This window comes from Electrona antarctica, assembly GCF_951216825.1.
Source record: "Electrona antarctica genome assembly, chromosome: 2".
NCBI lineage: Eukaryota > Metazoa > Chordata > Actinopteri > Myctophiformes > Myctophidae > Electrona > Electrona antarctica.
Genome location: NC_136807.1, coordinates 25,509,276 through 25,520,157, shown reverse-complemented (window position 1 = coordinate 25,520,157; position 10,882 = coordinate 25,509,276). Strand labels below are relative to the sequence as shown.

General features: G+C 41.4%; 1 protein-coding gene across 1 annotated transcript; it reads right to left on the bottom strand.

Annotated features, from left to right (window-relative positions):
• Positions 1 to 5,537: 5,537 nt before the first annotated feature.
• On the bottom strand, positions 5,538 to 10,776 carry LOC306936126 (replication factor C subunit 2-like). Its single transcript, XM_079519587.1, has 6 exons — positions 10,475 to 10,776; positions 8,625 to 8,730; positions 8,340 to 8,441; positions 7,659 to 7,917; positions 6,652 to 6,912; positions 5,538 to 6,053 (listed from the first exon to the last, which is right to left on the bottom strand). The coding sequence occupies exons 1-6, from the start codon at positions 10,641 to 10,643 to the stop codon at positions 5,940 to 5,942; spliced, it is 1,011 nt and encodes a 336-aa protein (XP_079375713.1). The 5' UTR covers positions 10,644 to 10,776; the 3' UTR covers positions 5,538 to 5,939.
• Between the last annotated feature and the right edge of the window lie 106 nt (positions 10,777 to 10,882).

Below are 10,882 nucleotides of genomic sequence, written 5' to 3'. Positions count from 1 at the left end.
TTATAGCTTATAAACCAACCCCTATTTGCACAGTTAAAGTTTACATTATACATTATACTCAGTGATTCTCAACCTTTTTAATGTCGAGGTGTGTATGAATGGAACCAAAATAACCCTTATGGGCCCATATTCCCAATTGTACACACTCAAAATTAAGACATGAGGATTGTACACTACCATTTAGCTGGGGGTCCCCTGGAACTTTTCCACACAGATACTTAATTTCATAATTTGTGTTTATCATGACTATTTTTGTGCTTTGCAGATCATTCAGCTAATAACCAGTTAAAGAACAAAAACAAAAACCAGCTAGAGAACACACTGACCATGGAGAGAGACCAGCTGGAGGCCAGTTATAAGAACATGACCATGGAGAGAGACCAGCTGGAGGCCAGATATAAGAACATGACCATGGAGAGAGACCAGCTGGAGGCCAGATTTAAGAACATGACGCTAGAAAGAGACCAGCTAAAAGCGACAGGTGAGAGTTTAGACTTTTTGAGGGACAGTACCATCAGTACCGTTTAGAGAGTTGTGACAACTCTGTTCACTTGATGGGGTCAGTCCAATGGTGTCTCTTCTACATAGACTTCTATTGGCGAAGAGCATGGCAAAGAGTGAAAAGTCCTGGACCAGAATGCACTGGACTCAGGCAACAGCCCAGCTTTAATGATCTTAAATCCCTTTATTTTAGATCGTTTTTTAGTAATAGTGCAACATAAACATTACAGAGACTATAGTTGTTACTGTACACTACTTTAAAACAGTTGTCATGTTGCACACATGCCTAAAATTACTGATATTTACGCCACCCTCATTGAAAACAATGTAGGCCTACACTCCTGCAGGGCTGCATGAACAGCGCTCGAGTTCTGTTTTCTGCCCCCTCAATGACGCCACTGTCCTAGTCTACACCACGCTGGTTGTCATAATACTAGTAGTCCAGACTATGACATCAGTGATAGTTCTGTAATATAAGTAGACCTCACACACTTCAATCAATCAGCAAACCGAGTGAAGAACGCACGCACGCACGCACGCACGCACGCACGCACGCACGCACAAAGACACGGATTCTAGGAATTATATGCCCGAAGACATGCCCTAACCGAGGGCAAAACACATAGTATGTGCTACACTGAGAGAACTATTCTAGTAAAAAACATTAAAAGTCCATAGCCTATCACATGACGTCACATACAAAAGTCAGATAGATGTTGGAGGGGCTAGTGCCCTCCAAGATGTACAGTATTTATATTGGTCATATGATGATATACATCGTCATTTACTGCCCTAAACAAACATTAAACTCCATAGATTTGGCTGGCAAACAATTTACGTCTTAAGTGCTCTAAACAAACATTAAAAATCCCATAGACTTGGCTGCCATATGACAATCTTCAAAAGCTATGTATTGGAGGGGCTAGCACCTCTCAAACATTGACATACTTACTGTACATGAAATGTGCTATTTCATAACTCATGATGCTACTAATATGATGAAAAGAAATCACACCCGTGTGAAGTGAGGGGCGCTCTTATCATCGTACATCATCATACATCATCTCATTCCGGCCAATCAGAATTTGCGTCCTCAATATTTGTGTCACGCAGTGTTTGTGTTTACAATAACACTCAAAGTTGTACATTCATTGTCAATGGCATTTAATGTTTGTGTTAGGACAAATTTTGTGTTTACACACACACACCAAATGCTGGACATAGGAGGCCCCTCAAAAAGATGCGATATGATATTCTTTGTAATAGGAACAAAAAATATCACACTTGTGTGAAGTGGGGGGGAAGTATTTATATCAGCCAGATGACGTCTTATGTTGTCATTTATTGCCCTAAAGCAGTGGCGCTGTCCCATGTTCATTTTAATGCGACAGTGCCCCCCTCCCCCACACCCTTTGATGTCTATAGTCATGCAGTGTTCCAGTGGATCATGGAAGAAGTTTGGAAGCAGCTTTTATTGCAGAACTACTGGAAGGACAACCTGGCAGGAAAGCAGAAACCAATGTCTGAAGATAGGAGCAGATCTGGTGGTCGTTGACAATACTGAAGAACAGGTTCGTGCGTACACATGCCCAATTGTCCTGCAGATGCATGTGATATATTTCCATGATTATAGCAAAATCCTGAATGTAGATACAATTAATTAATCATTGTTCAATCATTGACAAATCATCAGGAATTCATTGGAGGATGGTCCCATGGATATACAGGATCATGGATTGGTTTGAAAAAGACTGGCGGCATATGGACGTGGGTGGATGGAACACCACTGACAACACAGTGAGACATTTTACATGTGTTTCTATTCTATAATAATTCTATCAAAATCACTGTATGAGAGTGACTGAGTGGATGTGGTTAAACTTACAGCATGTTGTTTACTCTGCAGGTACTGGGCCATTGGACAGCCTCGTAACCATCTTAACTGGGACTGTGCATACTACAAGTATGGAGGATGGCATGCTAAATTATGTTCTGAATCAGATATTATATTAAGAAGCAACACAATCTGTGAGAAGTGAAATGTAACTTAATTGACTTAACTCCAGCTTAGTGTTCTGCTTTTAATTTAATTAAACCTAGCAACTAATGTAAATCGCTCTGGATTAAGAGCGTCTGCTAAATGCCTAAATTGTAACTAGTAAACTCTTGTACCCTTAATCAAATTAACATAATATCCACATGTGTGAGCAGAGCAGACAGATTCTAAAGTGACCTGTGCCGGTGTCCCTGATGTTGTTTATCACACATGATTCTTTTTCTAGCAGTCTATTGTTTGTCAGTGGCCATGTAGCCACTTCCATGTGTCATCATCTCAAATACTATTGAAAATGAGATTAGATTTGAACTGGCTTATCTAGGTGTGAACAGGAAACGAGACAAAAGCCATGTGTGTATAATAATTGTGTACAATACCACAGTGTCACCAGTATTAACTTTATTAAGTGCCTTCTTAACTGTTAATGCTTATTACAATACATGTGTCCTTGTTTGTCCTTTTCCCTGCACTCATTGCATAATGTATGTCAGACAGACTGTCTATAGCGTCTTTAACCAGAATAAAATATCCTGGGAGCTGCAAAACAGTGTGTGGACTGCATTATTTTTCCCTGTACGTATTTTTTGTGCGTACTTCCGTTTTGGATTCTATTTCAGACAGACTATGATGGCCATCTTTTAATGCAAGTATATGCACTGGCTTCAACATACAGTATATTTAGATTAATTCATGTCAGTTCATCCTCATCGATTTAGTCCCTATTACTACACTATTTAGGTTTATTGTTCTGTGTGCGTGTGTCCATATGTCTGTGTACCCCCTCCAACTGTATACTTTCCCCATTTTCAACAGTTTTTATTCCATTTTGAGTTTGACACTTTTGACAGCTCCTTTGATGTGTGTGTGTGTGTGAGAGAGAGACTACAAAGGAGTCATGCACTGCACACTATGCACTGTAGTGTTTTTTTTTGTTTCCTGTCTCTCTCTAGGCACATATAGCCCCATACAGCTTACTGCTTTAGTGAGTGTGAATCATCACTCATCTCATCAGGATGTGGTGGTTAACTTGTCTTTCAACATGGTGTCTATTTTTTTGCCATGGAAAAAAAAACAAAGAAAGAAAGAAAAGTTTGTTTGTGGGTTTCTGTGTTCTTCCTTATTGCTAAAGCATTTGTACATTGTACACATTTTTACAACTCTGTAAAGTAATATTTTGATATAGCTAATGCAAGATACAAGAGGGAGACTCCTTCCTGGGGCCTTTTATGGTGGTTGTTTGGTGTCATAATCATTGCAATACTGCCATCTACTGGATTGTGATATGTTCACAGTGCAACTAGGCCGAACAAGGGCCCGGCCCCTCTCATTCAGCCTGACACACTATATCAGTGGGGTCCGGTGACGCCATGGGGTCTCCAGCCAAATTAGTTAATATAGCGTCACAATCAGTTTTAACCACTAGTCTAGAACCCTTCTCCTTTTGTTGTTGGTGTATGAATGAGCATTCCTTTTGTCATCTTGATATAAACCAGTTTAAATCTAGTCTCATTTCCAATAGTGTTTCAGATGATGCCACATGTTAAGTGGCTACACAGGACAATAGACTGTTAGAAAAAGAAGCATGTGCGATAAACATCAGGAACACTGGCACAGGTCACTTTAGAATCTGTCTGCTCTGCTCACAAATGCAGATATTTGTGTATACTGTAGGTATGATTAATTTACAATTTATGTTGAAAATCTAGGAGTGAAGGCTGAGTCAACCAGTGTTTCTTCCCATCTGAAAACGTCAGGCGCTTTCCTATTGAAAATATTGGCAGTGTTGGGCAATATTACTCAGTCAAGAGAGTAATGTTACTTATTACATATTACTCCTTTAAAAAGTAATAATATATTATATATATATTAATTGGAATCAAGACTAATATATTACATATTATATAGCCCAATATTACTTTTGCGCCCCCCAACCCGCAAAAAAGGGATGTACAACACAATCCGTTTAGTCAGCTTCTTTTAGAACTGAATCCAATCCAATTGTTTTGATATTAAGAAGTCACAAATCAGCCAAAAAGGCTATAAAATAAAGCGGCAAGCAGCAATCTGTTTTCAAATGGCAGCCAACAAAACAACAACATGTGCTATTTTTACAAAGTAATATGGTATAATATTACTGTTTTGGCAGAGTAATACCTTACTCTTTACTGGATAAAGTAATGTTACAGTAATATATTACTAGTAACTCATTCCTGCCCAACACTGTTCGCAAGTAGATAAAAACACCACAAAAAGCTTTGGTGGACATACTGCCATAAGAACTTCAGAGAGCGCCTTCAGGCACCTTAAGCACCGACTAGGACAATGGTAAAAACTGCTCTTCTCCTCTTGTCAATGATATTGTGCACATTTCCCTTTTTTGTATTACAATTTCTAATGAATGATGCTACAATGTCAGAGTAGTCAAACAAAAAATACATTTTAAGGCCTTTTCAGACGGACAGCGACTGACACGCCTAGTAATTCATTTTCAATGAGAGGCGTGTTTATTTTGGACGTGCGGAGAAGTTGAGAGCTGACAACGCAAGCGTATTTACGTGGGCGCAGTCCTGTGAAATTGTCAGACGCGTGCTCGTTTCATTCACATGCCCACGGCTGACTAGAGCTGGATTGTGGTGAGCATGTTTTTACGCTATGCGTCCCATCCCACGCCCCTCATGAGCAGACTTGTCGCATCAACGCCTGCGTCACACGCTCCGTCTGAAAGGACCCTTAGGCGCGATTCATACTCGGAGCCGAATAAGAGTCGGTTCGGCTTTGTAGAGCCTACAATGTGCGTCATTTGAGGGTCGGGGGGGAGGGTACCGTCCTAAAGTTGGCTCTTCGGTGCTACTGAAAATTTCTGACGAGCCGAAATCATTTCGGCACTACAGCGGTAAAATAGGAGTATGAATCGGCCCTTACTCTCATGTACCTTTACACAAGCAGTGACAATAAAGAACCTAGAAGACATACAACAGTGTTATTGAAAATACATTTAATAGCAGAATGTTAAGGCTGAACGTGTATCTATTTACAGAAATGTCATTGGTTGTAGCAGAACTTCCAGAGGTCTCAGCTTTATGGTCTTAAGTGGAAGACCTATAGGGGGGGGGGGGGGGGTTCCACCCAGCTAAATGATAGTTTGGAACCAAATGGACCCTTGCGGATCTGTAACTCTAAAAGTGTGAAACCAAATTGGGGTCCTTTTGGTTCCCTTTTTACACTCACAAGAGTCAAATTAACATTTTAGAATTTTACAGCATGGCTTGGCATCCCACAGATAGAAAGTTGTGGGGTTCCATGAAATTCTAAAGGTTGAGAATCACTGATGTAGTCAGTAGAGAGGTGGTGTATAAGGCAGGTGCAGTAATAGGTGGTGTTTCTAGCTCGCAGCAGCAGGGGGCGTAGTTTTACTGCAGAGCCTCCCCAGCAGACCTGCCATCTGCAGCAGAGAGTTAACGCCCTCACACACCTTCATGTGGGTGTAGCCGATCTCCTGCACACACAAACACGTTATAGATAATATGGCATTATTGTGAGTTTCTTCATATAAAGATACATACAGTATATCGGACGGAACAAATGATCCATCTCTTTGCTATTGTGCTTGCATATTGTAATACCCTGTTTTTGTGTTTGTTTGTTTTGTGTTTCTCTCTTTTTTGTGTTTTGTATTGATTGTACAGTAAGGACCCTCTCGAAAATGACATACTATATCTCAATGGGGTATTCCTAAATAAAGAATTTCAAACAACAACATACTCATGTAGCTGACCTACAAGCTCATAAAGGGTCACCTTGCAGCACGTTGCGAGCTTACAGATCAGATATGTTCGTGCAAGTCTAAAATAAGGTTTTATTGTTTAGTCAGACAAATCAATTTAAGTGATTATTTAAAAAATAAACAATTATAATTTTTCTGTGTCATTTGTTGATATGAAAACAAACCCGCTTCTTGATTCTTTGATTAATAATCAGTAGAATAATTGCTAATAAAGTGATGGATGGTCAAACTAAATGTAATGCCTCAACTCCAAGTTTTTATAGTGTAGTTTGTTGATTAGTTTTGATGCAGTAATGGAGGGTTCAGGTACCTTGATGAACTCCAGCTTCAGGTACTCAGGCATCTGGAAGGTCTTGCAGACCCTGAAGATGTTCCCTATGATGTCCTCCGGGGAGTAGCCCAGCCTCCACAGCTGCTCCATGATCTTGTAGGCCTCGTCAATGTTGGCCTCCACACAGTGTCCCAGCATGCTTTTCACCAGCAGGGGGTGTGGCTCGTCACACACCTTGAACACGTTCTCGCTGTTGATGTAACCGAAGCCGGCGTGTGTGGACTGCAGGTTGTTGAGGGCCTGAAGAGACAGAGAATACATTTTTTTTATATCATTCATGATCTGAGAGAAATAAGTTTTGTTTTTTAAAAAGTCCATTATCCTGAATCTGATTTCAATTTGATGTGAGAACGGTGCTTTCATTAAACTTATTTTTTTATCAATTTTTTTGCATTTTCAGAATATCTTGGTATAGAAGGGTGACTTATAATTGATTAACTTTCACTTCATTTTGTCTTTTTGAGGGGCGCTAGCCCCTCCTATATTCAGTTATTAGTGTCCTACACAGACATTAAATTTCCATTGACAATGAATGGAGAATTTTACGTCATAGTGTCTGAGCAAATCGGCATACTGTCTATTGTACGCCATGGTGATGTACGATGATAAGAGCGCCCCTTACTTCACATGGGTGTGATTTTTATATTCTATGGGCAGGTATGTATTGTATATGTTGATTATGCTCTGTTTATATTTAGGTTATATTATTAGTTGCTACACTGGAATGTTTTGTGTTTTACTGATGTGTCTCATAATCACATGTGGGATGGCTCAAGCAATTGTCTTGACACCTGTCTCCCTGCGTGGTGAAGATGATGTCTGCCTATCTGCCTGTCTGTCCTACCTGCATCATGTCTCCCTGCACAGTGAAGCTGATCTCTGTCCTATCTGCCTGTCTGTCATCATCTCTCCCTGTGCGATGAAGATTATGTCTGTCCTACCTGTCTCATGTCTCCCAGTGCGGTGAAGATGGCAGTCTGTCCTACCTGTCTCATGTCTCCCTGTGCAGTGAAGATGATGGCCTCCAAGCCATCGTTGGACACGCTGAGTTTCTCCATCTCCACTACCTCCTGCAGTCTGGCCAGGATCTGCTCGTCTCTCAGCTTGGAGTAGCGCAGCACGGCGCAGCGAGACTGAATGGGCTCGATGATCTTATCGGAGGCGTTGCAGGCCAGAGCAAAACGGGTCGTCTTGGAGTAGATCTCCATGATTCTACGAAGAGCCTGCTGGGCACCGTCTGTCATACTGGACAGAGAGAGAGAGAGAGTAAAGAAGAGAGATCAGAAAGAAGGATACCGGTAAGATTTAAGAGACACATACTGTACCAGTTAAAAGGTGGATAACTAGATAAAGAGTGGGGTTGTGAACAATTTTATTCCTGACAAAAGTCCTATTTTCTAAATGTGTTTAACTTTTAAGGAAAAGATAAGTAGTAAATTGAGCCCAAAATTTTGCCTACCTGGCTCTCTCCAACGGGAGAGACGTAAAACATACACATCAGCCATTATACACTAGTAGAGACATCTGTGTTATATTGCAATTAAAACTGTTTTCATGTTTTTGTCACCGTTAGCTCCATTAACAGAGGAACAGCTAACACTGTACAGCTTATAGACAGCGGTTTAATGTCTAACCAGTATTAGACAGACAGAGTAGACATATCTCACCTGTCTGCCTCATCCAGTATAATGATCTTGTGTCGTCCTGCAGGCAGGGTGACTTTCTGCTGGGCGAACATCTTAATTTTATTCCTCACCACATCGATCCCTCTGGAGACAACAATACAACACATCACCGCTTGAGCTTTCTTGTTTTATCCTTTTGACAGATACATGTTGTCATGTTGAATATGCATATATTACATAATTCATAGATTTGAATTCATACATGTATTTAATGATGCATACCTATCATTTGAAGCTTTCATGTATTTCATATAACCCGGCCATTACCTCTCATTTGAAGCATTCAACTCCAACACGGCATCTTTCATTGAAGCTCCAAGCAGAGCTCTTGCTAAACACAGGATGCTGGTGGTTTTACCGGTTCCAGGAGGACCTGACATCACAACAAACACACATACAGTAACATACATTAATAGTGTACCGGTATGTATCATGGTTTAATTAATACAATCAGTGTATGGGAGACTGGGAGTGTTGTGACCCTGTTATGTGGGGACTTTTCTGTGTTATGAATGGGGCTGTCAATGGAGGGTATTGCAAGTTGCAACTTAGATCGAGCTATAAATATTCTTCGGATCAATAGTAATCTCAGCAAGGCAGATGGCTTCTTGGTTAGAGTGGGTGACAATATTATCACACGAAAAGATGAAATTACCTGATAAAATGGCCACCAATGTAATCAAAAAAGTAAATCAAAGAACAAGATTCCTTTACAGGATCTCCTCACTGGTCAACAAAAACACCTTGAAGACCTTAACAGGAGCCCTCGTACAAGGTTTCTTCGACTATGCATGCACCTCTTGGTACCACAGCACCTCAAATGCCGTTAAAACAAGGCTCCAGACTTCCCAAAACAAACTGGTCAGGCTCCTACTTGGCCTCACCCCCCGAACCCACCTCACCCCTGCCCACTTTGACAGGCTGGAATGGCTTAGGGTCGACGACAGAGTACAGCATTAATTAGCCGCAATTTGCAACTCTAGATTTTTTTATAATGGGATGAATCTAGAGTTGCAATACCCTCCATTGACTCCCCACTCATCATTTTGCGTTTGCGATCTGCTTGTCTTAAACGACGTTAAACTCACCAACATTGCAGCTGTAGTCCAAGCTTGAATTATTCTCTTTCAATCTGCAAAGCTTGTTTTTCATAAAAATCCCCCGTAGACATGTTATGAGCTACTTTCTGTCAAGAAATTCTGTGCAAGTGATTATTTTTTCAAGTGCTGGAGTTTGGAAGCGCTCGTCGTAAGTCACTGAACGTCCCTGCATGCATCTGTTTCGCATTTGCACATAATGCAGGAGGCAGCAGCGCGACCCCTTAATAAAAACGAGCGCTTCCAAACTCCAACATTTCTTCTTCTTGACAGAAAGTAGCTCATAACATGTCTACGGGGGATTTTTATGAAAAACAAGCTTTGCAGATTGAAAGAGAATAATTCAAGCTTGGACTACAGCTGCAATGTTGGTGAGTTTAACGTCGTTTAAGACAAGCAGATCGCAAACGCAAAATGATGAGTGGGGAGTCAATGGAGGGTATTGCAACTCTAGATTCATCCCATTATAAAAAAATCTAGAGTTGCAAATTGCGGCTAACGGCCGGGCTCCACCGGGCGCGTCAGCGTCGCGTCTCCGTCACCGTCAGGGAATGTTCCCTTTTTAATCAATGAAGGGTGGCTCCACTGCCCGCGTTGACGGAGACGCGACGCGTGCATTAAAATTGAACCGGTGCGTTTTTTGACGCGACGCAGACGCAACGCAACGCGTCCGGTGGAGCCCTGGCGTAAGCATTAATGTGTCTGGTCCACAAGATTCGATACACCACCAAGATACCCATGTACCTGTCTAAATACTTCCTTAATGCTAACGAAGTCCACACCCACAACACCAGAGGGAGTGCAACAAACCATGTACAACCCAGATTCGGCACAAACAAGGGACTAAATTATTTTCGCTCCTATGCCACCAAAATGTGTAACGCCCTACCAACAGTCATTAAGACATGCGAATCCCTTTACTCCTTCAAAACCGCTCTCAAAGGGCACCTACGGACGGCTGCAATTCGAAACTGGCCCCCGTAAAAATCGGAATTGTATTAACATTACATATGTATTGACCTGCTATAATGATGTTAGGCACGTTGCCCTCGCGGGAGAACACCTCCAGCCGGCTGACAGTCTCCTGGTTCCCCACCACTTCGTTCAGTTTGACCGGTCTGTACTTCTCCACCCAGGGCAGCTCGTAGCTCTTCACCGCCGTCTCTGCTTCCTTCATCTCCACCTCCATGCTTTTATTTATTAATGTTTTAATGTGAATATGATGAGTGGAGTTTGTTTTGTTGTTGTCCGAAAGACAGCCCGCGAACTATGCTGAAATTTCCCTCCGTCTTTCGACCCAAACAGGAAGTTCCCTTAACAAGCTGTCGTGTGATTGGTTCAAGCCAAGATCACGTCCACCGATTGGGTGGGAAGAATCATGACGTAATGATGATGATGATGATGATTATTATTATTATTATTATTATT

Coding starts and splice junctions, on each gene's coding strand:
- LOC306936126 (XM_079519587.1), bottom strand. CDS start 10,643: ATGGAGGTGGAGATGAAGGAAGCAGAGACGGCGGTGAAGAGCTACGAG. Junction 8,442..8,624: donor TTGAATGCTTCAAATGAGAG/GTAATGGCCGGG, acceptor TGTTGTCTCCAG/AGGGATCGATGTGGTGAGGA. Junction 6,913..7,658: donor CACAGGGAGACATGAGACAG/GTAGGACAGACT, acceptor CTGTCTCTTCAG/GCCCTCAACAACCTGCAGTC.